The sequence below is a fragment of the Lotus japonicus genome, chromosome 3 (genome assembly GCF_012489685.1).
Source record: "Lotus japonicus ecotype B-129 chromosome 3, LjGifu_v1.2".
Taxonomy (NCBI): domain Eukaryota; kingdom Viridiplantae; phylum Streptophyta; class Magnoliopsida; order Fabales; family Fabaceae; genus Lotus; species Lotus japonicus.
In genome coordinates, this window is record NC_080043.1 from 1714878 (window position 1) to 1742351 (window position 27474).

Genomic DNA, 27474 nt, shown 5'->3' on the forward strand with positions numbered 1-27474 from the left:
CTACTGTCATCTCATTTTAGGGTTCGTTCATTCGTTCACACAATCGAAAACGCAGAATGCCAACGTACAAGATAAGGGGAATCGATCTCGATTTCCCGTTCGACGCCTATGATTCCCAGCTCGTTTACATGGACAAAGTCCTTCAATCGCTTCAGCAGGTATCGATCACCGCTCTTTTCACTGATTCTATTTCCGGGATTATACTTTTGGTTGCAATTGCGAAATAGTAATAGTATGTAATTTGATTTGACATGGCAGAAACGTAATGCGCTATTGGAGAGTCCTACTGGAACTGGAAAAACACTGTGTCTTCTATGTGCTACCTTAGCGTGGCGGAAGAGTTTGGGAAGTTTCACAACTGGTGTCAGCTACACTACCGGCGGCACCGGCACTGATAAGTCAGATGCTGGGTGGAAGGTTACGCCACCGCCATCTCAGTTTCCTACAATTGTATATGCTTCGCGCACTCACAGCCAGATCCGCCAAGTCGTTCGAGAGTTGAAACGAACATCTTACAGGTCATTGATTCTATATTCAGGAAGATATTTTTTCATAGTAAAGTTTGCAAATGAATGAGCAATTATTCTCGATTGACTGATGAATCACTTTTACTTGAATCTGAGGCCTATGCTCACCCAATATTTATTAGTATGCAGGCCTAAGATGGTAGTCTTGGGATCCCGCGAGCAACTTTGCATTCATGATCAAGTGAAGTCACTTCAAGGAAAAAGCCAAACAAATGCTTGCCGATTTCTCTGTCGCAGGGGTAAAAAGGCTGAAGAGGACGAAGATGACGACGAACATGTACCGGAAAATCACAAACAAAGGCCGACTAGAAACAGATGCAAACATTTCGGTCGTGTTCATGGTAAATTTGTTATATGCGTACAATATAAGTGCTTATATTTTACATGTGATCTTCCCTTGGCATTATGCATTTCTGTATCTGAATAATTCATAGTTGACAATTATCTTATATTTTATATGGATGACCCAATTTCTCATGTATATATTCCCCCTCTAAGTACTATGAAGAGCCATGGTTCCAAATTCCCATGATGACCAACAAGCACTAAAATTAAGAATTGCATGAATGACAACAATCACCACTAAAGACTTTGCCCACCAGGTGGGGTTCGTTACATAAATCAAATGAAGTCCTTTAGTAGACCATTTAAACTCTAAACCTCTCTTTAATAGTTGGGCCTGCAATTTTCCTTGGTCTCCCTCTATTTCAAACTTTTGGGTTATCCTCCATTAGTCTACTGTTCTTATCAATGCTTCTACGAGTCTTCTCCAAACATGTCCAAACCATCTAAGAAGTACAAGGTGTGATTTGGTTTTATTTAGTTTTTGCAGATTCACTTTGTGCCATTTGTGACTAAATATTTCATATAAACCTCTGGATTTTCACAAATGCAAAGATGCAAAAATTTGGGATAGAAGTTTGATATAATAATATGTTCAGAATACAAGTGCAGGGGCACAGAGAGAAATGTTATCATAGTTAAAAAAACCAAAAGTTTGAGCTATGATTTTAGATTACCAGGAAAGTCATTCTACTAATATTGTTTTATCGCTGTATGAGTAGTTATTTTTTATGTATAGTTTTATGAAAGTTGTTATTGGTGTTGCACACTTTATTATTTTCGATTTTATTATGTCTGTTATGGAAAACGCCCTCATATGGGTGTTAGAATACATTTATTTTGTAGACTATTGTAGTTTTGCTTGGATTGTAATCAATAATTTTGTCCCTCATGGTCTGGTTAAAATTATATCTCTGAAGTCCAAATCATGCCATATATGTGTAAGAATAAGATATAATGGAGGTTGCTGAAAGCTGCTGTTAAATTATGAATTATTTTTCAAATGCTAAGTCTGATAGTTTCAATTTACTTTGAAGTTTTGATGTGTCATCATAATGACTTAGACTGGCTTGAGAATGTTATTGAAATTATGTTGTAGGTTACTTGAAGAATGATCCCCATATTGGAGAACAACCTGTAGATATTGAGGATTTGGTCAATATTGGCACAAGTCATGGGCCGTACGTTTCTCAGCCATACTGTATCATTTCTATAGCATCTTAATTAGCAATTTTTTTATGTATCTAGTCTCCATTTTTGTTGCTTTTCTTTTTTTTTTTTTTCAAATGAAATTGTTCATGACTTTGACTTCTGCTTTATTTTGTGAATGCTTAATTCAGCTGTCCTTATTATTTATCAAAGGAGCTTCACAAGGTTGTTGATATAGTATTTGCTCCATACAACTATCTTATTGACCGCGGGTATAGAAAATCTCTGCATTTTTCTTGGAAGAAAAGTATACTCATATTTGATGAAGCTCATAACCTGGTAAGAAGATATATCAAAAAATTATGATTGGAAATAAGATTTACTGAATAGACAGTAGTTCTATTTAGTGGCAACCTGTCAATTCTATATTTAATAGTGCCCTTTCTAGTTTCTACTACCGGGCTATATGTGTGTTGTTGAAAGTTGAAACTTATTCATGCAATTCAAGTTTGCTTGTTAATTTGATATTACTTATGAAGGGTTATCTTTATGCAGGAAAGCATATGTGCTGATGCTGCCTCCTTTGACTTAACTTCTTCGCTTCTTACAACTTGCATTTCTGATGCTCACCGTTGTATTGGCCTTGCAAAAGGAAGAAGAGATAAATCAACTGATAAGCCCCGAAATCCAGATGATTTTGCTATCCTTAAAGGTGAACTAAATATAATAGAATGCTCGTCAAAGTTCCAATTCTCTTTATCAGTATCATGATGTTTGCTTTTACTTGTTTTTTAATAACATAATTAAGGATAACTTAACTAATCTAAAGCTTGTTTTGGTTTACTGGATTTTCTGGTGAGGATCCCAACTGTGTGCTCATTACTTTCCCCTCTCTCTTTCTCTCTAGATTCTGGTTAGGCTGCTTTAAAATGGTATGCTGTATGGTTTCTGGCATCTCAGGTACTGGATGTTATTTTCTTTCTTGCAGCACTTCTTAAAAAACTTGAGAAGCGTATTGCTGAGGTGCCTATTGAATCTAAGGAGCTGGGCTACACCAAACCCGGGCCTTATATCTATGCACTGCTGGCTGATCTTAACATCAGACACGAGACTGCGTCTAAGCTTACCGATATACTGGAAGCAGCTTCAACTCTTGTTGAGGAAGATAATCAGGAGAACTCTACTGGCAACATCTGCAGGTTGGACAGTATCAGGGAAATTCTTGACCTTGTTTTCAGGGATGGAGAAACTACACATGCTAAATACTATCGAGTGAGTTCTGGATTCTTATTTATATGAGTTCCTCTTCAATGGAACTTTTTTATTTGTCCTGCTTTTGTTTATTTTTACTATACTTGTGCTGTGATATCTTACTTCAAAACTTTATTTCTCTCAACATAAAAGGTTCATGTGCGGGAGGTTGAGGCTCGGGCTGCCAATGGCTCTAAAGGTGATTTGAGACTTATTTGAATGAACTACACTTTCTCAATGTATTAAACTAATAATATTTTCACCACCCTACCTTTTCATTTATTTTGCCCTCTTCTATTAAATTTACCATTATGTCAATTTTCACCATATACAAGCTTGAAAAGTTGAAAGTTTATCATCTATTATGATGGGAGCATGATTGATAATTTCTGCAGCACTTGTTCAGCATACTGTCATGATTGTTTATGCCAGTTTCATATTTAATTATTTTATAAATTTCTATTCAGGCTGACTTAATTTCACGTCTTTATAGATTTTGGCAATTGATATTTTCATTTTTATACAAAAATATATTTTCATGTTAAAAAAATGGTTGTTTCCAAGAACTTAGTATAATTTTCTCTTGGACTTATTCCTCTATTCTAAATACAATGAATCTTTTGCGCCTTTGAGCCACATGTTTTTTGGGGTTGACATGCTTACAGTAATTATCATCTATAAGTTTAACAGGGTCTGTATGATGACATGATACAAGTGATAGATACCTTGAGGAGGAAGTGCTTCATGTAGAACTTTCACCTAGTAAACGATGATATTCCTTTTTCTGTACAGGGTTTTGTAATTTCCCTTCCTTTCTCAGTTATCATGCCTTGTTATCTCGATGCTGCAGGTAAGGTATCAAGGACCCTCAGCTGGTGGTGCTTTAATCCAGGAATAGCCATGGAAGTATTTCCAAAGCTTGGGGTTGGATCTATTATATTGACATCAGGCACATTATCCCCTATGGAATCGTTTGCTCAAGAACTGAAATTGTTAGTTCCTTTTCTTGGGGATTGTGTTTGCATCCAACAATATGTTGGTTGTCATTATTTAACTAACACAGTTGATTATGGTCATCTCAGAGACTTCCCCATACAGCTGGAAAATCCACATGTAATAACCGCAAATCAGATATGGGCTGGAGTTGTACCAGCTGGTCCTTCAGGGCGTACTTTTAACTCCTCTTACCGCACTCGCGATTCGCTGGAGTACAAGCAGGATCTTGGAAATGCAATTGGTATGTGATATAGTTATGGCTACACTGGATTTGGTACAGTGAAGCCTTACGTACTAGTCTCAACGCTGAAATCTGTATATCTAGTTAAAAAGATAGAGTTGCACAATGTTTGATAATTGAATTCTTGTTGGTGAATCAGTAGCTTTGTGTGTTACGAAACAAAAATTTCACTAGAGTATTGACCAATCACACCTTAGTACTATAACATACAAGTTAGCTATGACTAGAGAATATTTACACTAAACCAACAATCGTGAGACTTGTATAATTCGTGGTAGAATCATGCCGATGGACTTCATAACATTCAACATTTCTCCTAGTGAAATGGTGAATAGATCATTGTATTCTTGTTAAGGGTTGACCTTGCTTATATATTCTAGCCTTCTAGGCCTATTTCAGATTTTCGAGTACCTTAGATTGACAAATGACAGTTTTATGCTATTCTAACATATTTAGGTTCTGCATACTGTAACATAGGAAGTTTGCTAGTTTGCAGTAGTATGTGAATCATTCCTAGAGAGGTGATTGGCATTCGTTCTTATTTTTAGATATCGATTTTCCTAATCACTGCTAAACATGGGTTGAAGTTCAGTTGTCATAAGATTTGATAATTTATGTGATGTGGGAGTTTGAGGTGTGTGTGTAGCTTTGCTTACATAGCCATGGGTGGAAGAAATTATTTTCTGATAGTGTACTTAGACCTAAAGGAGGAAACATGATGCTGATTTCAAGAAGTTAGTATGACGTCATTTACGCTCATGATTTCATCTGTGGTATAATTTCATAAAGACTAAATAAAATTCTACAGGTCAGACTATAACAGAAATGCAAGAACCTCATGGCTTGGAAATAAATTGGTCACTTGCATTATCAGAATTTGAGGAAAAGAAGTATGGATTGTTACTGATTGTCTATAATTCCATTTTTATATTGTATTCCAGTAAATTTGGCCCGAATTGTTCCTGATGGACTTCTGGTGTTCTTCCCATCTTATTACCTTATGGACCTATGCATTGGGTGCTGGAAAAGCCTGGTAAGACTCTTGCAAATCTAATGAATAGTTCATTACTTATGAGAGAATTTACATCCCTTAGTTCATGACACATTCTGTGTGCTTTGATATTTTCAGAGTAATGCAAGTTCAATGTCAATATGGGAGAGAATTTGCAAGCACAAGAGACCAGTTATAGAACCTAGGGAGTCTGCATTGTTTGCTTCGTCAATTAAGGTAAATCTTTTATGTAACATCATGAAACCTTATCCTTCCACAATTAGCATTTGGATTTATCATATCCTAAGGTGGGTCTATATGTTTTTTTCGACAGGACTACACAACTACGTTGAATGACACCTCTGCATCTGGAGCAGTATTTTTTGCTGTTTGTCGTGGGAAGGTATGCCTTGATCATGACTGTTGAGAAACAACCTTCCATTGTGTTCTCATAGGCATTCATATCATAGTATTATTATACAGAATTGCAGATCCTGGTATGTTTATACAGCTATGGCCGTAGGGGGGATATGCCAATATATTTGAACAATCTAGGATACAAGAACATGTATATTATATCATACAAATGATTTAATCATATATTTAAGGGATAAATTCTTATATAAGAGGAAGCTACCTAGAAATTGTACTGCAAAGCACATCTATAGCTGCCTCACTTCACTTTGGTGCGTTTGAACTTTGAATATGAAGTTCCTTTGTGCGAATGGTTATTTGAACAGGTAAGTGAAGGATTAGATTTTGCGGATCATGCTGGAAGAGCTGTGGTAATTACTGGTTTGCCATTTGCCACAAGCACCGATCCTAAGGTTTGATAATCTTTTCCCGTTAAATTTTATTTTAAATAATATAATCCTTTCCCATCTTAGTTTAGTTTGTCATGAACCAATTATCCCAAAAGCTTAAGCTTTTTGAGTAAAAGACGTATGAGTGGTTTTAGATTCTATTTCTAACATGCTGCTCACTCAAGAGCCCACTTGGGCTTGAAGCGTGGACAATGCACATGTCCATCCACCATGTGCTGATATTCAACTTTTTATTGGAATAATGGAAGCAACATGGATCGAACTCTAGACCACTTGGTCGTAGAGGCTCTGATTCCAGGTCATGAACCACTTATCCCAAACGGTTAAGTTGTTGGGTAAAAAACACATGAATGGTTTTGTATTATATTTCTAACAATTTGCACTGAAAATTAGTATAGTATTGCAGTTATTAAGCATTCTTATTCTAAATAGCTCTGTTATTTCTGTATGCATATCAACATATGTGCTTGTTAATAAAATGCAGTCATTGGATTTAATCACTAACAGGTTCGTCTAAAACGTGAATTCTTGGATCAACAATCTCGGGCAGTAGGAGCGTTGTTCAAGGTTATATTAGTTTCATTTGACATATATGTTTTCCACTTGTACACAGTACGCATACTTATATATGTTTTCCACTTGTACACAGAAGCAGGTTTTAACTGGAGATGAGTGGTATAGCCAACAAGCCTCCCGGGCTGTGAATCAAGCTGTTGGGCGTGTAATTCGCCATCGGCATGACTATGGAGCAATTATTTTCTGTGATGAAAGGTTATAAACATATCTTGGTACTACTACTAGAAAATATTATCATTTCTGTTCGTGACTCTCCAGGCTCCACTTTCTCTTTTAAGTGTTACTTTTTAAAAATTAAAAAATTGATCCTACTGTTTTTCTTTTATCATATAGATAAATGGTAAGTCAGTGGCTTGTCTTGGTCTCAATGAATTTGTGTGGATGTTTTATGACTGCTCTCTCTTTATCTCTCTCTCTCTCTCTCTCTCTCTCTCTCTCTCTCTCTCTCTCTCTCTCTCTCTCTCTCTCTCTCTCTCTCTCCCCCCCTGTAATTTAAGGTGGTTATGATAATATGATATGAACTACTTTTCCTTTTCTCTAAATTTTCTGAAATAATGATCTCAATTTATGCAATTACTACTACAAAAGTCCACTAATACACTTGTGAAGATGGTAGTTATAATTATTCTTTCTTTATTAAATCTCAATTGCATGTTATGGCATGACCTTGGTTGTTATTAATTTGGCCTTTGTTGTTTTACTAACTTTTACGGACGATTACTTAGTCTTGGAGTGATTTACAGGTTTACATATCCAAATCGCCTGTCCCAAGTTTCACGTTGGATACAGCCTCACATCAAGGTTCTATTCTACACTGGAGTTTCCATTTTGGATTGCATCTTTTTGTACTAACTGATTTCCGATCTTGCCAGTGTTATTCAAGATTTGGAGAACTTGTTTTTACTCTAACTCGATTTTTCCGGGATGGAAGAACCCGGGGTCCTACGAAGCAGTCATTATTAGAAGCTGATAATGGGGGTCAGTGTCTTATAGTAATATGTTTTGTTGGCTTTCATTGTATGTTGAATTGTGGTCCCTACCTTGTTTTTTACCATTACAATTAAACTGTATGGTTTCTACTTTTATGAGTCGGTGGTTGAATTTGCAGTAAATCTGATTTTGATATTCAATTAAGATGGAGAAATATTGTTAATAAAGCCTGGGGACGGTAAACTCCTGGCACAGAGCGGGAGGAACGTATGAATTGCCTATAACGTGACATGTATTTGATCACAATAAATACATGTGTGTAATTACATGATCAGAGAAGCTTTGCCTAACTCAAAATCAGCTAAGTAGCTAACTGTCAATAATGGCACCAGTCATAGCACTGAAGTTGTTTGGTAACTCATTCCATTAAATTAATTTCATTTTCTGAAATATCTTTGTGGTCCCCACTGGTTTAGATGAGTTCTTAGTTCTAACTGAAAATGTTTCTGTATATTTATTTGAACATTAGTTTTTTGTTGCAAGTGAATTGCTATAGTAATTCTATCCTAGACTGCATTGTTATATTCCATCTTTGTAGTCTTCAATCAATGCAAGTTTGATTTCTCGCAAAGAGTAGCTTCTCTTTCTTTATATTCTTTCTCCTTTATCTGCTAATATGATTGAATTAGAACACCGTTCTGCGTACAGGATATGAAGGAGAAATGCCATCATCAGAGCACCATGTGGACAAATTTTATATGGATAAACTTCTGTCACCTCTGGTAACTCCTTGCTTATGCTCTGTCAAGACACTTATATTTTTTGAATCATACAATGCTATCGTTTGGCCCACCAGTTTGTTAATGATTTGTATATACAGACTACACCAGTGCCTCAAAATTGCTCTCTGAAAGCTTCATCTTTGTCTGATACGAAAGTAAGCTGTTCTTCATTCACGGGAAAAGTTGTGCCTGCCAATCGCTCATCTCTGTCTTCTGACAATGGAAAGGTTGTAGATTATGAAAATTCTAGAGATATATGTGGCACATTTTTTCATGAAAGGAAGACTGTAGTATCACAGGAACGTTGCAGGGCTGACAGTTGTCAACAGAGTGAAAACCCAAAGGATATGTCCTTAGCTCCTTGTTTCACCAAGAAGCGTAAATTTATAGCAGGAGAGTATGACTTAAAGCCACATGTTGGGAATTATGAGCATCCATCATCTGGTACTTGTTTGTTGAATCATACAGTTCAAATTTCAGTTTTGTAATTCTGTCAACCATAATAAAGCATTAGATTGTAATATAGGTAGTCAAACTTCTCAAGGTGGTGTAGATCTGCAATGTAAAGGTGATGGGACCTCCCAAAGTAATATTGAGTCTGGTAGGCAAAAGGGTAATCTTCCTGCTGATTTTGCATCTTCTGCTGGTGATGACACCCAAGGCTCCCAAGGATTGGCGTTTTTGACTCAGGTAAAGTCATTATATGTGACACATGGATATCTGGATATAGCTTGAGAAGTAGGGAATGCAATAACTGGCAACAACTGGAGAACCAAAAGAAAATTAATGATTAAAGCCAATATATGCAAGAAAATTCAACGAAGTATATAAACAGAAAGGAGATGATCATAGGGACTAGGGTCTCAATTTGGACATTGGTTCTCGTAATTATTATGAGTGAAACTTGAAGTTTCTTGTTCCTATTTATTTGCTTTTAGTTGTATAACTCTGCTTGAATGGGTACTTTGTTTTAATTGTGCCCTATAGGTTCGAGATAAGCTCAGTTCAGCAGAATATAAAGATTTTGTGGGTTACATGAAGGCGCTTAAGACCAAAGCAATGAAGATTGCCGAAGTTTTACAATGCATTTCTAGCCTTTTCTCTGGTCCTGAAAGGTTACCTCTGCTTATAAGGTATTGTTAGTATCCCTGGTTTTGAAGCGTTGTCTTTGTTACCATTCACTTCTTGTCAACATGTTACTGAGAATTCTGGATGTGTCCTAGATACTATTTGCTACTCTTATTTCATTCTTGTCCTATATAGTTGTAATACACGCCCCAAGTTATTACTGCAGGGAGTCATATATGACAGAAAGAAACTACTTCCCTCACTTGAGATTCCCACTTTGGCTTGTTCATTGCATGCTGTTTATTACGTGAAGGGAACACATTCCAGATATTTGATCAAATTGAAATTTCTGATGTGAAATCATCTCTTGTTCCACAGGTTCAAGGACTACGTCCCAGCAAAGTATCATTCTTTATATGAGCAGTATGTTGGAGAAAGAAAGTAACCACTTGGAGGCTCAAACTGTCGCTTGTTTTTTTTGGCTACAACTCTGGTCTCAGGTGCATCCTTAGCATTTCCTGGATTTTTTTTTTGATTGAAGGTGTTGAAAGGAATGAATATTAGTACATGACACAAGTTGTAAGAAGACTAGGAATGTGGACAGTGACCAAGCAATGTAAATGAGAAAGTGATATTGTTTCACTCTTTAATTTAATAGAGAAAAGGGTCTCATAAATGTCTAATTCAGGAGTATTAATTCCAACAGTTAGTTATCTGGGCACCTGATTACTGCATGTGTACTTTATGGCATAAAGTATGACACCATCATAAGGAGTGTCTTTTCATTGTTTTTGGTCAGTTGTCCATGAATGCTATTTATGTAAACTCACATTGTATATACAGCTAGTGAACGTTGTAGTTGCACCCAGACAATATCATGTTTCAAGTTCTCTTATTTACTTTGTATTTTTACTTTCACAACATCAGTAATGCAGATTGAATTGGTTTGATAATCAATGGGCATGTAAGCAAACGATATCTTGAAGACGTGTTAATAAATTATCAGACATTTTTTTTAGTTATATAGAATCAGTTTGGTATCTAATGAAGGCAGTTCTAAAAGTTGATTATCCATAACAGTTGGCTGTGTTGTATTTACCTTTTAAAAAGAATTATGAGCTTTGTGGCAAATAGGTTATGACCCATTCTATTTCACTACATAATACTGACTCACCGAAACACCTATACATTTTTTTTTATAACATCACGTCATATATCACATTTATCATTTATCTTTTTTTCTTTTTATCTCACTCTTGGTGTCTACAATCAACGAGTGTTCATCAAAGATTTTTCAAACATTTTTCCTGTAAAACAATAGTATGGATAATATTGCTCTACACTTATGCACAGTATATGTTCATGGCGCGCATTCATGTCATGTACATACTTTACTTATAATTCTTATACCAATTATTGCAGCTAACTAAATTATATACATTAATGTATGTTTATTAAGATAATGTATACGATCTAGAACATAGTTAGCTTCCTTATACAAGCAATTAAGACTTCTAGTGTAATACCGGGGAACATGAGATGGACAATTTCACCATCAATAGCAGCGATATCTCACCGAAATACACAAAACTACAAAAGCTTAAATCTTAAACAAAGTGCTCATTTTTCTTCACGAACACTCCAAATCATATATTAATATTACAACTTACTGCATGTGATGCCTGAGGAAAATAAAAATGGTTCAAAGCTTGAATTTAACTCACGGTTTTCCTCGAACCTTGTCGCTGTGCCATGAAAAAAAATTGACATGGTTTTGGAACAAGGTCAAGGAGCTTTTCTTGCTTCAGATGCACAACAATAATTGGATCTTTACATGTTGAGAGCTCAGTTATCTAATGGCTATTATGTTTAGAAGAAGACAAACTAAAAACTTGATAGTCACTTTAATCTAAAAAGTTAGGAGTCGGTCAATTTAATCTAAAATAGGCAATACAATATGAAAATAATGTTCAATTTGTTTTATTTGAGGGATGTTACTATCTGAATATCTGTCCCAAAAATTGTAGTTGTCATTTTCAGCAAATAACTTGTGTTTTCACTCTTAAAATGTCTAACATAACATGCTTATTATGATGAAAAAAATGTTCAGTTTGATTCTTTTAGGATTAACATAATTCTAACCATTTGTAATGATGTTTGGATGCATCAATAAAACAAAATCAATTCTACTTGTCACAACAAATAATAGTTTATGCGTTAAACGTACTCAATTCTTATACATTACTCTACAAAATTCATTATTTTTATAAAAATATTCAAACATAAATCATATTATTTTAACTTATGTTTATTATGCACAATTTTAATAGAATCAATTACATCATAAATCAATTATGCAAACATTGATCACTTAGAGAAGATTTAGAAGCCACTTCTTTGTAAGAGTGATTATAAGCCTTTCTAACACCACACACTTGAACAAACTAATATCTCTCAAACATCAAAACTATTATTCAGTTAAAAATGAAAAAGAAAATCCTTGTTACATGATCATGTCCAAAACAAAACTTTTCATATTTTTAAATTTTTCATGAAAAGCAAAAAAATAAAAATAAAAATTAGGAGGAACCAAAACCCAACATTACCCCATTGGCCTTCTTCCTCCCCTCCCCACCAATCCTAACAGTTCGAACGCTGCGTGGCTTCGCCGGAGCCGCCGCTGCAGTCTCCGAACTCCGCCGCATGTCGGCGACGAGATCAACGAAAGCGCTGAGAATGAACTTGTGTGTCTTCTTCTCATTCAGGTTCAGGTAGCAGAACAACAGCTCCTGCATGAAATCCCAGTCAACCACCGCCACCCCTTCACGGTTGTCTCTGCTCCTCGCTTCCACCATCTCCTCCATGGAACGCCGGAACTCTTCGTAAGGACTCCGAGAGTATGTCAATAAGGCCACACAGTTATCAGGAAGAGAAGCAGTGCCCTTTGAATCATGGGGTGAGTTCGAAGATGATGAAGAATCGTTCACAGTGGTGAGTGAACCTGACCCTGCTTCATCGCTTGTTGTTGTCAGAGACAGAGCATCCTCCACCAGCGACCCTGAATTCCCTGGCTTAACGAAGAATCGTGCCGACCCGCAAAGATCCGGTGGCGGGTCAATGAATCTCGGTGACTCAAACAAGAACGAGGCTAATGTTGGAGCTTCTTCTTCATCTTCACTTTTGTTCTGTTTTGCTCTGTTTTCCTCTGTTTTTACTCTGTTTTGCTCTGTTTTTGCTCTGTTTTGCTCTGTTTCATCATCATCTGTGAGGTACAGAGACCTGAAATTCTCAAAGAGGAAGCGATCAACGTCTGCTAGGGTGGCTGCATCATCTTTCTGATTGTGATTGTGATTATTGCTTTGGACGCCGTAGATGGCAAATGATGGTGTCTTAGGATGCTTGCAGCCAGAGAGAGCCCATTTCTTCGGGGAGGATAAGGATTGGATTTGAGAGTGTGGGTTTTTGATCTTGATGAGGTAATCTTGGAGGGTTTTTTGAATCTTCTTTGGCATGGTTGTTTTGTGTCTCAATGAATTTGCAAATGGGGGTTTTGAAAATTGACAATGTTGAGGGGAAGAGTGTGGTTTTTATAAAGAACAGGACAGGGGAAACAGGGGAATGAGCACTAGAGGGAGAAGAACTGAGGAAGGGTTTGACAAATCGAGGTTTGTGGTCTTATTTTAAATGTAATTGGTTAGGGGAGAATTCGGTGAAATGCACGGCATGGTTGAGAATCATGCTTCTTGCCAAATCTCATTGAAAATTATATAACTTGATTCAATGGAAGATAAGTTCTTGACTCATGCCACACAATCTTTTTACACATTTATAGACTTTGTGGGTGGGTAAATAAGATTGTACAATAATAATGTGTTTGGATTTTCATTGAATTCTCAAAAATCAAAACAATTCAGTGTCTGTTTGGTTTAAAGTTGAACTCAATACCAACTCACATTTGAGTCAACATAGCTAAATCTTGTTTCTCTTTTGATGTGATTGGATGTATGGTTTTTTATTTAGGTTGATGTTAACACTAAACCAAAAGAGCAAATAATGTGTGGTAAAAGATATTACTGCTCTAATACACGTTAAATCCAACATTCTAAATGTTCGTTTTATTTGAGGTTTGAAAGAGACACAGTAGTTTATGTAAGATATGATTTTAGTGCGACATCTAAATCTTTATTCATGTGTTAATACATTAAGATACATGAATATCACATAAAATTACCTCGATAAAACGGGTAAATATTAGGAGAATGATATTTACACAGAAGAAGGTTTACTACATTTCTATTTCCATATATATATATTTTTTTATTCTGTTAAAATTTTATTGTTAAAACGGTATATGACTATCATTATTGTTAAAAAAAAAACTTGCAAATGTGTTTTGCAAGCCGTTTTAAACGCACTTGCCTTAATTAAAAATTTATGGCTAAAGAGTCAACTCTAAAAGAAAAAGGAAAAGAAACAAAGAAAGGTAGGAAAAAACTTACGAGTGAGCAATAATGGTGAATTTAGTACTGTGATTTTAATAACATTCATGTGACTTTCCTTAATTTTCTCATGAAATGTGAATGTTACTAGTCAAAATTGTTTCTCCGTTAATAATTAATCATTTTGGTCAACTGAAAACCTGATAATAGTATTTAATAATATAAAAATAATTTAAACATACACTTAAATAATTCTATAGAGAGAAATATAAAAATAATAATCGAGTCAAGAAATTGACAAGTAAATATGAAATGGAAATTGAAAGAAGTAAAATAAAAAGGTTTGTAAACATGTTGCAGATGCAGTCACGTAGACAGTGACATGCCTATCAAAAAAAAAAACGTAGACAGTGACATGGTAAGAGTCAACGCTTGAAACTCATTTATGGATCACATAGTGTGATTAACCTCTCCTTTTACTTCATTCTTTACATTAAATGGGTTTTCTTTCAGTTTGTTTTATGCAATCAGTTAAAAGAATATTTTTCCATCTCTTACTAAATATCTATAATTATTTAAAAGGATATAATATTTAATATTTAAAATACATAATATGATAAATTCTATAAAATTTATTTATGATCCTCTTATATATTATATTATATTATATTATATTATATCATATTATATTATATTATATACTATTATATTAGTTTATGTATATATATTAGTAAAATTGACTTCATAAAACATGAATGTCAGAATTAAATATGATCTATTCTTCACTTTCAAAAAAAATGATCTATTCTAAAAATATTGAATTTATTCAGTGTAATTTAAAATTATTAAAATATTAACTACTTAATTTTAAATATTAAAATAAATTATAATAATATTAAGATTATTAAATAACCATATTAATCTCATTAATCATTTCTAAATTTTAATTAAATACTAAATCTATTATGTAAATAATTTTTTAATTATTAAGTATAAAATTTCCTTGACTTTATTATTAAAATTAAGTTGAAGAAAAATATTTAAATTATATTAAAATAATCCTATACATCATTAAACATTAATTATCATATATAATATTTATATATAATGTAAAAATCAACAATGGTCTATGGTAATATAGCGCACGTCAAAAGTGACTACACCTATCTACCATTTCATAAACTCCATAGCACATTCTCAACCTCATCAATGGTTTAGCTCTCATATCTCGTTTCGTTGTACCCACCTTGTTTCTCAATCTAACAAACATATGAGAAGGACTAAAATCAAATGTTAGTTCAAATATATGGACAAAAAACATATTTAAGCTAATATTTAAATTATTCCAATCTAACAAAAAAAGCATTTACTAATATGAAATTTGGCATTTTTACTCCTATGGTATACAAGGTTAGGTTTCACAGCAATAATTAAGGTTATCAACAATTTAAAAATGAATTTTCTGGGACGAGTGTATGGTTCAAATGTCTCGAGTTTGGTCCTATTTCCACAAGGTAAGGAATTATGTGAATTCTGGTGGAGCTGCTAAGTGTCAACTACCATATATAGATAGTGGATGTGCCCCTGAACCAGCAATTTAAGCAGCAATTCAATTGTTTCCTAATTTTATGTGGTTGTAATTTGATTGTGCACAATTAGAAACATATATAGCAAAACATACTACAAAACAAAACATTGATTTCGATCTCTTTAGAAGCATGATTAATTGGATTCTTCCGCACAATTAATTAAGGGAGAATCCTTGGAAAGTTCTGTTTCTAATTTGAAGTACCCCTAACCTTGACAGGTACACTGTACACATTCAAGATTGTGCTGTACAGCTTGGTCTAAGATATGTTTGAAGCTATCACTAATAATTGAGAAATATAATATATTCATTGTCTATTTACCTAATTATTGGTGTGTATCTTTGGGATTTCGGTTAGCAAGGTTTAAAAGTAATTTCATCATAATTTCATATTTAACAAGGAGAGGAATACGATTACCAACAACTTTTAATTCACATAGATTAAATCATCACAACTAGTGTTTTTTTACCCGCGCGTTGCACGGGGAGTATGTCTATTGTATTTGATACATCAATTAATCATGAATGTGATTATGTGAGTTCGTTTTTCGTTATTATTTTTTAAATTCTAACTTATCTATGTTTTTTTTAACTTGTTCCCAATATGTGATCTTCTATTTCCCTATTAATTTTCCTTTAATTGTCTATTTTTCTCCCTCAATTTCGTTACTCTCTCTTTTCTCTCATCTGACATTTTAAATTTTCGGTTTCCCTATACCTTTTCCTATTTCCCCATTAATTGTCATTCTCCCCCCTTCTCCCGTAATCCCTTCTTTCAAATTCCCCTTTCTCCCATTTATTTTTCTATAATAATTTCTTATTTCTGGAATTATTAAAACCTTTCATTTTCTTAAACATTTGGAAACCAATCAAATCAAATATTGTAATATTCTTCGTATCCGTCAAATAATAACTGCTTTATTTCCCCAAAATAATTAAACAACCTAAATCAATAAATTTTCCTACGCCTATAATTCAACATATTTTCATTACAAAGAATGCCTCAAAAATCCAGTGAATCATAATTCTCCACAAATCTCAGCCAAGTCCATGTTTGTACATTTACAAAATCTACAGACAATGACAAATCAAAATTGACCAAATCCTATCATCCGAGATGCTAAATTTCACTTCCACTTATATTAATAAAAGAGATATTTCCCCACAACCTTCTCATTTCTTGTCTCATCTCAATCATAGCTTCACTTGCTCTCTTTCACCTCAACATGCTTCTTTACCGCCAGATGTAATATAGAATGCAACATGGCCAACTCCTCGTTAGCATTGAGGAATGGTGTGCTTCTCTTTTGGTTAATGCAAGTTTTCTCTTATGCTTCTTCTACTTTGTCCTTTGACCTTCTTCAAAGAAATAAATACTCTTAGTGTTTGCTTTTAAGATGGGCAAGTTCTAAAAGATAGAAAATATGAGGAGATTTTAGATATCCGTAGAAGTAAAACAAACTTGAACAAAGCAGATCCCACCAAATCTACAGAAAGAAACAACTATTGCATTCGAGTTTCTACCACATCTAGACCAGCTGATAGAGTTCCTGCAACAAAATCAGCATTGGAATCATCTCCCAAATAAACTAAGAATATTTCTTCAAGTCTGCAAAGCCAGAGTAGTTGGACTAAACAAAAACTAAAATCAAATTTAGTGTCCAATATGCTTTCCTCAAATAAAATGTGAATCAAGTCCATATGGTTTCATCCTATCTTTTCTTGTAGAAAAAAAAAAACCGAGCAAACCCACTCAGAAAAACAAAAAAATTCCAACAAAATATATTTTCTCATACAATTAGAAAAGTGAAGAATTGCATATCTAAAGAACTTCTGCAAATCACAGCGAGTCATCAAAAGAGAAATACAGAGGGAGAACCACATATTGCATACGTCCTCACTTTCTACAACTTGTTCAAAGATGCAATACTTCTTCGTAAGAAAAATCACACATTACAAAACCACAGATAAATTGGCCCATTGTTTTAAAGTAAAAGAGACATACCAAAAAAACGTACTCCAGTCAGGTGGTTCATGGCCACTGCCACCACCCACATACTCAAATCCTTGTATCAAACTCTTTAAAGTACAACAAATAAACAAATAGAAAATTCAGGCCTGGGCGCACTTATCACAGTAGATTACAATAACAAAAAACTCAAAGCAAACTAACTAATATAGAAATTGAAAAACATAACACTAAAGATTCGAATAATCAATTCACAAAAACCCTTAAATTAAGAAAAATTCACCCTTCGACAAAAACCCCAATCTCCAATTCATGAACTATGTCTAATCTACGTAGTTTCCACCACTCCTCACATCAGCAACTTCATGGGTTGTATGAGAGCAGTTTCTCAAGCATTCCTTCTCACACTGTTCGAAGAAGTGTCTCTCGAAACTCGGAAGAGACTCTAATCCAGAGATTTCTGATATGAACCCAACATGAAACGCAAAAATAAGAAAATGCTCAAGTTTTTACTTAGCACATGCATTTGACACCAAATTTTGACGGGGCCTATCAGCATAAAACACTTCTGATATTTGCTCTAATGTGTGATAATCAGCACTGGAGTACAATTGTGCTACTAATCAAATCGAGTGAATCAGATTCACATCATAAGTTACAAAAATCAAAGGCACATTTCAGTCAAGTGAAACAAAAAAATGATTTAATGCCCCTCATGTGAACACCCCAAAAAATTATCAATATATGTGAGAAAAGAACAAAATAATTCTCCCATCCAAACTCATAATTCCCCATCGAAAATAATTCTATCCATAGGATCAACTATCAAGTATCAAGACAGGTTAATTCATAAGTTATGTAATACCAAAAGTAATTGTGGTTACTTCACCAATGAACTTATACTAAAAATGAATTTAAATTGAACTTAAGGAAATATATAGAGAAAAGTAAGATATGTCACCCAATTGGCGTACTAAAACATGATTGATTATATGTAAAGTTGATGAGTTTCAGGGAAAGATGAACCAACCTTAAGAATGGGCTAGACATGCTCATGAAGATTAAATATGATCTCTTCAAAAGCTTTCATCAATTTGAGTGACCTGTGCATCATAAAAAAAATAATCATCAACCTTGCTTCTTCGTAATAATCAAACCTGGAACCGGATCAGGAATATTGGCTACGTTTCAGACCCTAAGGAAGTTTTAAAGGAAAAAAACTGAATCAATTTTTGAAATCAAAGAAACTTAATCACAATATGCACAAAAATCTTCGTTGGAGGAAGGCGCAATCTTAGATAATTAGGGCAAATCTTTTAAAATTTTAATATTTTATGAAAAAGTTTCTCAGATTTAAAATTACCTTAAAAAATCTGTTTCAAGATTTGTTATGAAAATAAATTTAGGTGAAGAAAATTTTTGTTTTTAGAGTATGAATTAAATTTTTTGGTATTTTTATTTAATTCAGAATTTTATGAGTTTTTATTGTGATTTGGTATATTTTGATAGTTTTTATTAATTATTTTTAGAGCATTAATTAAATTTTATGTTATTTTTATTGAATTTTCGAATTTTTTATTTAATTAAGGATTTTATGAGTTTTTGTTGTGATTTGGTAGTTTTTATTAATTAATTTTTATGATATTTTTATTGAATTTTAGTTTTTTATTTAATCTAGGTAAATCTTAGATAATTAGGGCAAATCTTTTAGGACGAGGTTGCAGTAGAGGATTCTTCTTCTCTGGCTGAAGAGGGCTCCTTTGTGGAGGAGGTTGATCCAGTGCTAGAATTCTCTCCGCCGAAACCGCGACGTCGTGGTCGTCCTAGGAAAAATCATGCGGTGAAGAGTGTTTTTGAGGGACCTCCTCGCAGGCCTCGAGGGCGTCCTAAGAAATCAGAGAGCTTGGAAAGTTCGGACCTCCCTCCTCCCGTCGCCGCTCCTGCTCCCTCCTGTGGCGGCTATTTCACTCGTGCTACGAAGGCCTGGTTGTTGGGAAAATCTGTGGGTTTGGTGTTTCCGGGAAGCGATGAGGAGGCTATTCGTGGTTTGGCGGAGGAGCTTAGAGAGAATTGGCATGTTGGCTTGTAGGTGTTTGGTGCGGGCTCTTGGGTTTTGTTTTGGTTTTGGGGCTAGTGTTTCGCTTGATCTTGTCTTTTTCTCTCTTTTAGGTTTTCTTTGCTCTTTTGGGTTGGTTTTGTGGTTCTTTCTTTCCTCCCTTTGTGGGTTTGTACTTTTCTATTGAATTTGAATAAATCCTTCTTTGGTCTCAAAAAAAAAAAATTACCTTTAAAAATCGGTTTCAAGATTTGTTATGAAAATAAATTTTAGGTGAAGAAAAAGTTTATTTTTAGAGTATTAATTAAATTTTACGGTATTTTTATTGAATTTTCGGATTTTTATTTAATTCAGAATTTTATGAGTTTTTATTGTGATTTGGTTGATTTTGATAGTTTTTATTAATTAATTTTATGGTATTTTTTTAATTTTTTTACTTTATCTAGGGTAAATCTTAGACAATTAGGGCAAATCTTTAAAATTTTATGAAAACTTTTCTCAAATTTAAATCAAAATAGGTTAAGAATAATTTGATTTTGATATAAAATATGTTAAAATTTTATTTAGTAATTAAGTGTGACACATGTCAACATAAGAGAAGAGAATTAATCTGGGAGTGACACCTCATCAAATTGGCCTGAGAATTAATCTGGGAGTGACACCTCATCAAATTGGACTGATGGAAGTTCTTCTTTTCTAATATATATTGATATTGATTTGTCAATTCAGAAGTGTATTGCGAGCACTTTGTCTCCAAATATTGAGATTCATTTAACAATTAATTTTAAAAAAAGTTCTTTTTAAATGAAGTAGCAAAAATCTAAGCACTTACTTAAATTTTTAACATAATTAGTTCGTAACGTGGAAAGTCACTCGAATTTACTTGACAACTCCTCATATCTAAACCCAAGTTTACATTGTAGATTAGGATTGTTGAATTTAATATTTGGGCCAACATTTGCATATTTAGGCCCATAAATTCATGTCATCACAGATGTCAAAGGCTTATATACCATGTACCTTTAGATTGGTGTTTCTTGAGCAGTCTCTTGAAAAGAAATTAAAGGGTATGAACTATGAAGTTGACCTGGTTCTCATAGCAGGGATCAGCGAATGCTTAGTGACCTAATCAAAGCAATTCTACCCTAGTGTCTTTCGATAATGGACTTATAAGTATTTAAGACCCACCACACTAATCAATTTTAATGATATCATGGTCCAAATATAGATCACACTCAAATTAACCACTTCCTAATCATCATGTTGTATGTTTTTGTTAAAAAGTAAAAAATAACAATTTATTGTAACCTAATTTGAGTTACTCTAAAAAAATAACAATTTATTGTAACAATTCTTGTAACCTAATTTATTTTAGATAATTCTAATATCTTCACGTTCAGCCACCTCATAGTTTACAATTTACAAATAATTATCATTATAAATAACTTAAATAATTATACACATGGAGAGAGCTTTTCCTATGTAACAAAAACATACACATGGAGAGAGGGATAATTGACATTTAACTTCGCAGACCTTGTGCGGTTTTTGGCTAGCTCTCGAGTTCATCACTGAAGTAAAATCACAAACATATTTAGTAATATAATTAAGTACAATTATTGACATATTTACCATCAAATTGTAATTAAACAAAGTGAAAGCTTACCTCGCGAAGACAATGTTGGCGAATAATTGTATGGTTTAATGTACTGACCAAAATTTCACATGATTGTTTTGCCTGTTGGGGGTATTATCATATTATTACAAGATGGAGCATGCATGCAGCATCAACAGAATAAATTGTTCATGTGGAAGTTCTACAAATTAAGGAATTAGTTTCCCTATTTCTCTTCTGGGCCATTTCAGTTCAATGACCAACACCACTCATAGTTCAATAGGAAGAAAATTGAACCAAATATTAAATAAATAAAGTAGAAAAACAAAAGAAAGAAAAACTTTAACTCCCGACCGTCATCGCTTAATACGTTAACCGTGATATGAAAAATTAATTTCAAGGTTATTAACTGTGAGATACCTTTATTAAGACAAAAACAAACGACTAGAAATAGAAATTGCACATAAAGCCTCTCTTATGAGCTAAATTATCGTTTCAAATTGTTTTAGCTCATCTTCCTCTTATAATCCAAAAAAATTGTTTCAGCTAAATTCAATATCACCGATTTTGTTAATTTTTCTTTGATTTTAACATGATACGATCAGTTGATTACAAGTTTCGAGATCTATAGAGATTTTTATGTAAATGGACTACCAATTGCTTATTTGATGACCAACTCAATAGGTTAGACTGACCGGTCCGATTTTCATATTATTTTTTTTCCAAAAAATATATTAATCAATGAAAATTTCATTTCTTTCAATAAAATATACTAATCAATGTAATTGATAGCCATAAATTACCTGCATTGGGAAGTGAAGGAAGAGAAGCCCCATTTGGCCCCTAACCTCACTAACAGTATCAAAGGGCACCATACCCTTAGCCACGTCCTCCAGCAACATCACCATATCAGGGACCACACCAATCCCCTCAAATTCCACGTCAGCGTCCACGTGGGACGATCCTCTCGCACTCACGTGCCCGTGCTCCGACGTCACGTGCCCCAGCGCCTTCCCCCTATACGCAACCACCACGTCCACCGCGCCGAAATCCATGGAGTACACGCCGGCGTTGCTCACCATCAGCGTGAGGATCATGGAGATGTCCACCGTCACGCGCGGAAACCGATGCACCTTGATCCGCTTCAGCTTCAGCCGCACGATCTTCAGATCGGGATCCGTCGGCCAGAAAATGTACGCCGTCGTCAGAAAGAGGAGGATCCCCGCCGTGCATGTCACCTGACGGCGGCGCGTGGTGAAAACGACGCTGTTTTGGTGGTTGCGTCGGCAGAGGAGATTGGTGTAAGCTTTCAATTTTGAGATTGACATGGTTTTTGTTCTTCTTCTTCTTCACAGTGTGTATTGCAATGTGATTGAAGTTCATTGATTGAAGAAGATGAGTATTATTGTTTTTGTTTTGGTATGATGGAAATTGTGGCGGTGTTTCCTTTTTTTTGTTTTTGGTGTAACTGTGTTTCAACCTTGCTTGTGCTTCAAGTGCAAGTTTGAGAAATGAGGTAACTTCTGTAAAAAGTAATTTTTGTGTGGTTAAACTACAGGTGTTCCTGTTCGAGCCGGGGTAGGACGGACCATTATGGGCGGCAAAGCTTTTGCTAGTATTCACAGGTACTTGAACTCAAGCGCGTCTGCTTGAGTGCTAGAATGATCTCATGCCAGTTGATCTACGCGCTTAGTGGTCTTTTGTAGATGTGAAAAGTTTTAATAATAACAGCTCACATTATAATTGATGTATTTGGTGAAAATGGAGATGAAGTGATAGCTTCTTGTTTTAATATATTATAAATTGAAATAGATTTTACAATCATTGCAATTTGCAAGGATAATTATGTCTAGAGCCTCTAGTGAGGTTGCTGTCAATCAAGCTGCATTTTGAAAAGGAAACATGGTATCCATGTGGTTTTTTAAGTGTTTACCACTTTAGGTTGAGACATGCAGCAGCATGTTTGCAGTTTTTAGGCCTCCATAAATATAGCAGATAAGAACACCATGAAAGATGAATATTAAAGAGTCAGGGCTTTGATATTTGAAATTACATCCAACTAACAGTCAAAGTCAAACAAAACTACCAGTCTCAATGAAAAAATTAGCTAGTAGTATAGTTGTTCCTTTGGTATAGAAGTCTGTGTTACTTTCAACATAAAATTAATCCCTTTCTCTTTGCAACTTCTACAACTTTTCTTTCTTTCAATCTTGTGCCTTGTGGTATGGCAAAGCCTGGGAATAAGATCATTCAAGCCAAGCTGGTGGGTATGTCTTACCTTATTTTTATTTTCAGATACATTTTATTCCATCTGCACTTCATCTTCACCTTTCCAAACATACCTTTTTCGTAATCTCGAAATGGTTGTCTTATATAGAATGTTTGGTTCTATGGTGAAAAGCTGAGGGATCACTTCCTGTTAAAAGCTACAAGTATGAAATAGAGACATTAGACATATAAGAATATCAATATTGCAGGATTAACTAACTAAATAAGATTTTTCTTTTATTATCATTTGACTAAATATTCATTTTGATAATCGTCAATGAAATCTCTTTACATGCATCATTCATAGAAATTTGGATCTGATTATTAGTTAGTTAGTTAGTTACAAAGAATCACCTTAGCAACAACTTTTACTCTTTCAAATCACCCTTTTGTTATGTTTCATCTAAAATTATGTTTCTTAGAAACAGTTACTTGCAGATTTACATAAAATATGCTTGCTCTTGTAGGTACTTCTTGGAGACATGGGAACTGGGAAGACCAGTTTAGCATTAAGATTTGTTAAAGGACAATTCTATCCAAACCAGGTATAATCTCATTTGATTTCAGTGAATAAAACTTGTTGCATACCAGTATCCCATTAGCACTGTACTCACTGCAGTTTAGGAACCTCAATTGATATTAATCAAAATACAGGAACCAACTGTGGGAGCTGCTTTTTTCACTCAAATATTATCATTATCTGAAGCAACTGTGAAGTTTGACATATGGGACACAGCAGGACAGGAACGATATCATAGTCTGGCTCCTATGTACTACCGTGGTGCAGCAGCTGCAATTGTTGTGTATGACATCTCAAGCATAGTAAGTATTCAGTTTGTTAAATTTGAAACCATTTGCCAAATTAATATAGCTGGTTCATGACATGGTCTCAGAGTCTCTATGACAAAGTGGTCTAGAGTTTGATTCTTGTTGCCCAAATTGTTCTGATAAATAAAGTTGAGTTTCAACACAAGATAGATGAGTTTGTGCATTGTCTACACTTCAAGCCTGATGGGCTTATGCTGGCATGTTAGAAATATAAAATACAATCATTTTTGTGTCTTTACACAACAACTTAAGTTTTAAGGATAGTTGGTTCATCACACATTGTACATTAGGAAAGTGATAGAACAATTTATAAGCAAATGTAACATATAACTAAAATAGATTCCTTCCTAACTCCCTCTTTCTTAAAAAGCCTTATATGAATGGCAATTTAAGTAGGTAGGTTAACTTAATGGAAACCTGTCTTCAGGGCATAATGTTGTCAAAAAAAGAATGTAGTTGTGTTGTATTATGTTCTCTTAGCTCTTGAATTGTGTCTGTAACCTCACTCTCAAGAAAGAAAGCAATAATAGAGTGGACACTGAATAATACATCACTAACCTATACTTAAGAATTTCCTACTCTCATGAATTTTCATTTCTTTCATGCACATGTGCATGAATCTTAAAATTATCTAACTATTATGATTTTAATTGGTGTTTCAGGATACGTTTGTTCAAGCCAAAAAATGGGTCCAGGAATTACAAAGACACGGTAATGCCTCAAACACAGGAAATTAACAATTTTGTTATTAGCAGAAGCCTTGGGTTCCTCGTCATGTGATTACTAGATTGTAATATTCATCATCAAATTAATTGGGGTTTTGAGAATCCAATTTAGAGTTTGTATGAGTTGATTGAGTTAACCCATATCTTTTATTTGTCACGATTATTTTCATCCATGAGTACTTATTGCTTTAGCTCTTTTTTCTTATTTGCTGCAATCCAGCTTCTACCAGTAGAATTCCACTGTCCAATTCCAAAATCACAAACGCACAAGTCATTCACTTATTTAAGTCTCCTTGGACCGTAATAACATGCTTGTATCTCTCTTTCTTCTCACTATAATATAACCATACCACCTCTTGTAGGAAATCAAAAGCTGGTGATGGCACTGGCAGCAAACAAATCTGACTTGGAGCCAAAGAGAGAGGTTGAAACTGAGGTAGCATTCAGATCATCTTCACACCCTTTTCTGTTTCTGTCTTTTCCTTGGAATAGAAAAATCTTGATTATATAAGTGATAAGTGCATTGATTTATTCCCAATATTTACTTGCATGTTTGGATTGGTGGTGGCACACAATCCAAACCGTCGTAACTCCAGAAGCTACACTTTCAAACTTCTCCATAAAAGTAATTATAGGGTTTTCTGCCACATGACGAAACACGCTATAAGCTTTTATCTTAGTTAATTCTTAGTTAAGTTTTTTCTCTTTCTTTACCTTTTCTCCAGTTGAAAACACATCAAGATTAGTAACTTGGATAAATGCTTCTCCATTTGAAAACAAGATATGTGGACAGTGCTATGTTACATAATTGCAACAGATCCCTCTTTCCTTCTCCTTTTGCATTTAACTTGTTTGGGTAAATTAAACTAATACAGGAAGGAGAGAAATTTGCACAAGAGAATGGAATGTTTTACATGGAAACATCTGCTAAGACTGCAGAGAACATCAATGAGCTTTTCTATGAAATAGGTACATGTTCAATTATAGTTCTCCAATAGTCAATTTGGCATGGAGTAAAAATGCATTGAAAATTCAAAGACCAGAATTCAGTATTTTACTATAAACTTATTCATGCATCTTTCATCTCCATCAAATTAAGGGGTTGTTTCTATCTGATTAATGCAGCAAAGAGATTAGCAAGAGCTCTTCCACTAAAGCCCTCTGGAATAAGTTTGAACAATGATAACCAAGATAGAGGGAGAAATTTTTTTTGTTGCTCAACATGATATTCCCATGTAATCAAGTCACTGAATAAAGAATGGTACCGTGGTATTCTTGGCTTCCTTCTTGTAATATTGATTATTGAATTACTTCACTACCTCTTGTAGTTTACCTCTGATCTGGAGTCATGTTCTTTTTCTTTTCTTTGGGTATATAAGTGGTTTTCCTTCCTTTCTTTGTAGAGAAGTTTACACGTAATAAAAAGGTCACAGATTAGATTTCAATACAAATTTTAGTAATAAAACTTAGGCTTAAATGTGTTTAGTCACTGGAAATATAACAAATATTGTTTAGTCCCTGAAAAAATATTTTTTTTGTTTTCAGTCCTTGCAATTAACTTTTGCTTATGACACCCAGAATGGTGATTTGTCTTATATGGCCTTTTTAAGTCTTATTTGACATCTATGTATTCCGTAATCTAATTTGAGTTGAAGCCAATTACGTTCACAAAATCTAATTTAAAGTTCCACCGAGATCCATGTGCTTCTCACGTGATAGCAATTGTGTTAATGGGTGGGTTTCACAACGTCAAATCAGATAAAATATTCCAAGTAGGAAAGGTGAGTCACCGTTCTGTGAGTAGTATAAGCAACAATGTATAGGTCTTAATTGCAATGGATAATGACCCGCTATAATAGGAAAAAGAGATTCTATTATCTGTTATAACATATCAATTAACTCTCTTCTTAGGACTCCTATAACTATAAGTATCAAAGCTCTGCTAAATCAGAGATACTTTTGTAATTCACCCTTTAAATATACCCATATAGCTCTAATTTCTCTAAAACACTTCACACTTTTCTCTCATTTTGTACCTCGCAAAATTTAAAACTTGAACCATCCGCTGAAGTAGTATGATTAGTGGTCAGGTCATAGCCGCTACAATTGCTATTTTTGTAACACTCGTTAAAGAGAAAATTGATACAGTTGCTATTTTAGAGAATAAAGATTGAAATGGGTTTGTTCAATTTTGTTTCTATAACTTACTACCTACTTGTTATAAATTAGATATGTGTGACCCAAATTGCTTCGTGAACACTTGTGCATGGTGCACAATAGGAGGGACTTACCTCCCCTAGTTTTTTCAC

General features: G+C 34.3%; 4 protein-coding genes across 10 annotated transcripts; 2 read left to right on the forward strand and 2 right to left on the reverse strand.

Annotated features, from left to right (window-relative positions):
- On the forward strand, nt 1–10563 carry LOC130748322 (regulator of telomere elongation helicase 1 homolog). Of its 2 annotated transcripts, none has more exons than XM_057601501.1 (23): nt 1–158; nt 259–518; nt 657–868; nt 1969–2050; nt 2210–2357; nt 2574–2730; nt 3007–3290; nt 3423–3468; nt 4120–4261; nt 4352–4506; nt 5448–5539; nt 5636–5734; nt 5832–5900; nt 6238–6324; nt 6829–6888; nt 6971–7092; nt 7641–7698; nt 7770–7875; nt 8536–8609; nt 8708–9053; nt 9124–9299; nt 9597–9742; nt 10056–10563. In XM_057601501.1, the coding sequence occupies exons 1-23, from the start codon at nt 57–59 to the stop codon at nt 10120–10122; spliced, it is 3090 nt and encodes a 1029-aa protein (XP_057457484.1). In that variant the 5' UTR covers nt 1–56; the 3' UTR covers nt 10123–10563. The 2 variants fall into 2 exon arrangements, with proteins under 2 accessions (XP_057457484.1, XP_057457485.1); XM_057601502.1 differs by having other exon boundaries at nt 9136–9299.
- Nucleotides 10564–12127: 1564 nt separating this feature from the next.
- Nucleotides 12128–13452, reverse strand: LOC130749304 (transcription repressor OFP14). Its single transcript, XM_057602640.1, has one exon. The coding sequence runs from the start codon at nt 13187–13189 to the stop codon at nt 12257–12259; it is 933 nt and encodes a 310-aa protein (XP_057458623.1). The 5' UTR covers nt 13190–13452; the 3' UTR covers nt 12128–12256.
- A 7615-nt stretch (nt 13453–21067) lies between these two features.
- On the reverse strand, nt 21068–22810 carry LOC130749026 (uncharacterized). Of its 2 annotated transcripts, XM_057602299.1 has the most exons (3): nt 22148–22803; nt 21396–21467; nt 21068–21300 (listed from the first exon to the last, which is right to left on the reverse strand). In XM_057602299.1, the coding sequence occupies exons 1-3, from the start codon at nt 22670–22672 to the stop codon at nt 21298–21300; spliced, it is 600 nt and encodes a 199-aa protein (XP_057458282.1). In that variant the 5' UTR covers nt 22673–22803; the 3' UTR covers nt 21068–21297. The 2 variants fall into 2 exon arrangements, with proteins under 2 accessions (XP_057458282.1, XP_057458283.1); XM_057602300.1 differs by lacking the exon at nt 21396–21467 and having other exon boundaries at nt 22148–22810.
- LOC130749025 (ras-related protein RHN1-like) lies at nt 22509–26529 on the forward strand. Of its 5 annotated transcripts, none has more exons than XM_057602297.1 (8): nt 22509–22645; nt 22903–22969; nt 24080–24157; nt 24237–24434; nt 25103–25151; nt 25528–25601; nt 26041–26134; nt 26291–26529. In XM_057602297.1, exons 3-8 carry the CDS (start codon nt 24095–24097, stop codon nt 26389–26391), a joined length of 579 nt encoding a protein of 192 aa, XP_057458280.1. In that variant the 5' UTR covers nt 22509–22645; nt 22903–22969; nt 24080–24094; the 3' UTR covers nt 26392–26529. The 5 variants fall into 5 exon arrangements, with proteins under 5 accessions (XP_057458280.1, XP_057458281.1, XP_057458277.1 ...); XM_057602298.1 differs by having other exon boundaries at nt 24267–24434; XM_057602294.1 differs by lacking the exons at nt 22509–22645; nt 22903–22969 and adding an exon at nt 23368–23607.
- Nucleotides 26530–27474: the final 945 nt, after the last annotated feature.

Bases quoted from the DNA above. Each gene is read 5' to 3' on its own strand.
- LOC130749025 (XM_057602294.1), top strand. From the start codon at position 23,569: ATGGCAAAGCCTGGGAATAAGATCATTCAAGCCAAGCTG. The intron at 25,152-25,527 runs GTAATGCCTCAA...CACCTCTTGTAG, and splicing joins CCAGGAATTACAAAGACACG to GAAATCAAAAGCTGGTGATG. The intron at 26,135-26,290 runs GTACATGTTCAA...TGATTAATGCAG, and splicing joins TGAGCTTTTCTATGAAATAG to CAAAGAGATTAGCAAGAGCT.
- LOC130749026 (XM_057602299.1), bottom strand. From the start codon at position 22,672: ATGTCAATCTCAAAATTGAAAGCTTACACCAATCTCCTCTGCCGACGC. The intron at 21,468-22,147 runs GTAATTTATGGC...TACCCCCAACAG, and splicing joins TCCTTCACTTCCCAATGCAG to GCAAAACAATCATGTGAAAT.
- LOC130749304 (XM_057602640.1), bottom strand. From the start codon at position 13,189: ATGCCAAAGAAGATTCAAAAAACCCTCCAAGATTACCTCATCAAGATC.
- LOC130748322 (XM_057601501.1), top strand. From the start codon at position 57: ATGCCAACGTACAAGATAAGGGGAATCGATCTCGATTTCCCGTTCGAC. The intron at 869-1,968 runs GTAAATTTGTTA...ATTATGTTGTAG, and splicing joins ACATTTCGGTCGTGTTCATG to GTTACTTGAAGAATGATCCC. The intron at 6,889-6,970 runs GTTATATTAGTT...ACTTGTACACAG, and splicing joins CAGTAGGAGCGTTGTTCAAG to AAGCAGGTTTTAACTGGAGA.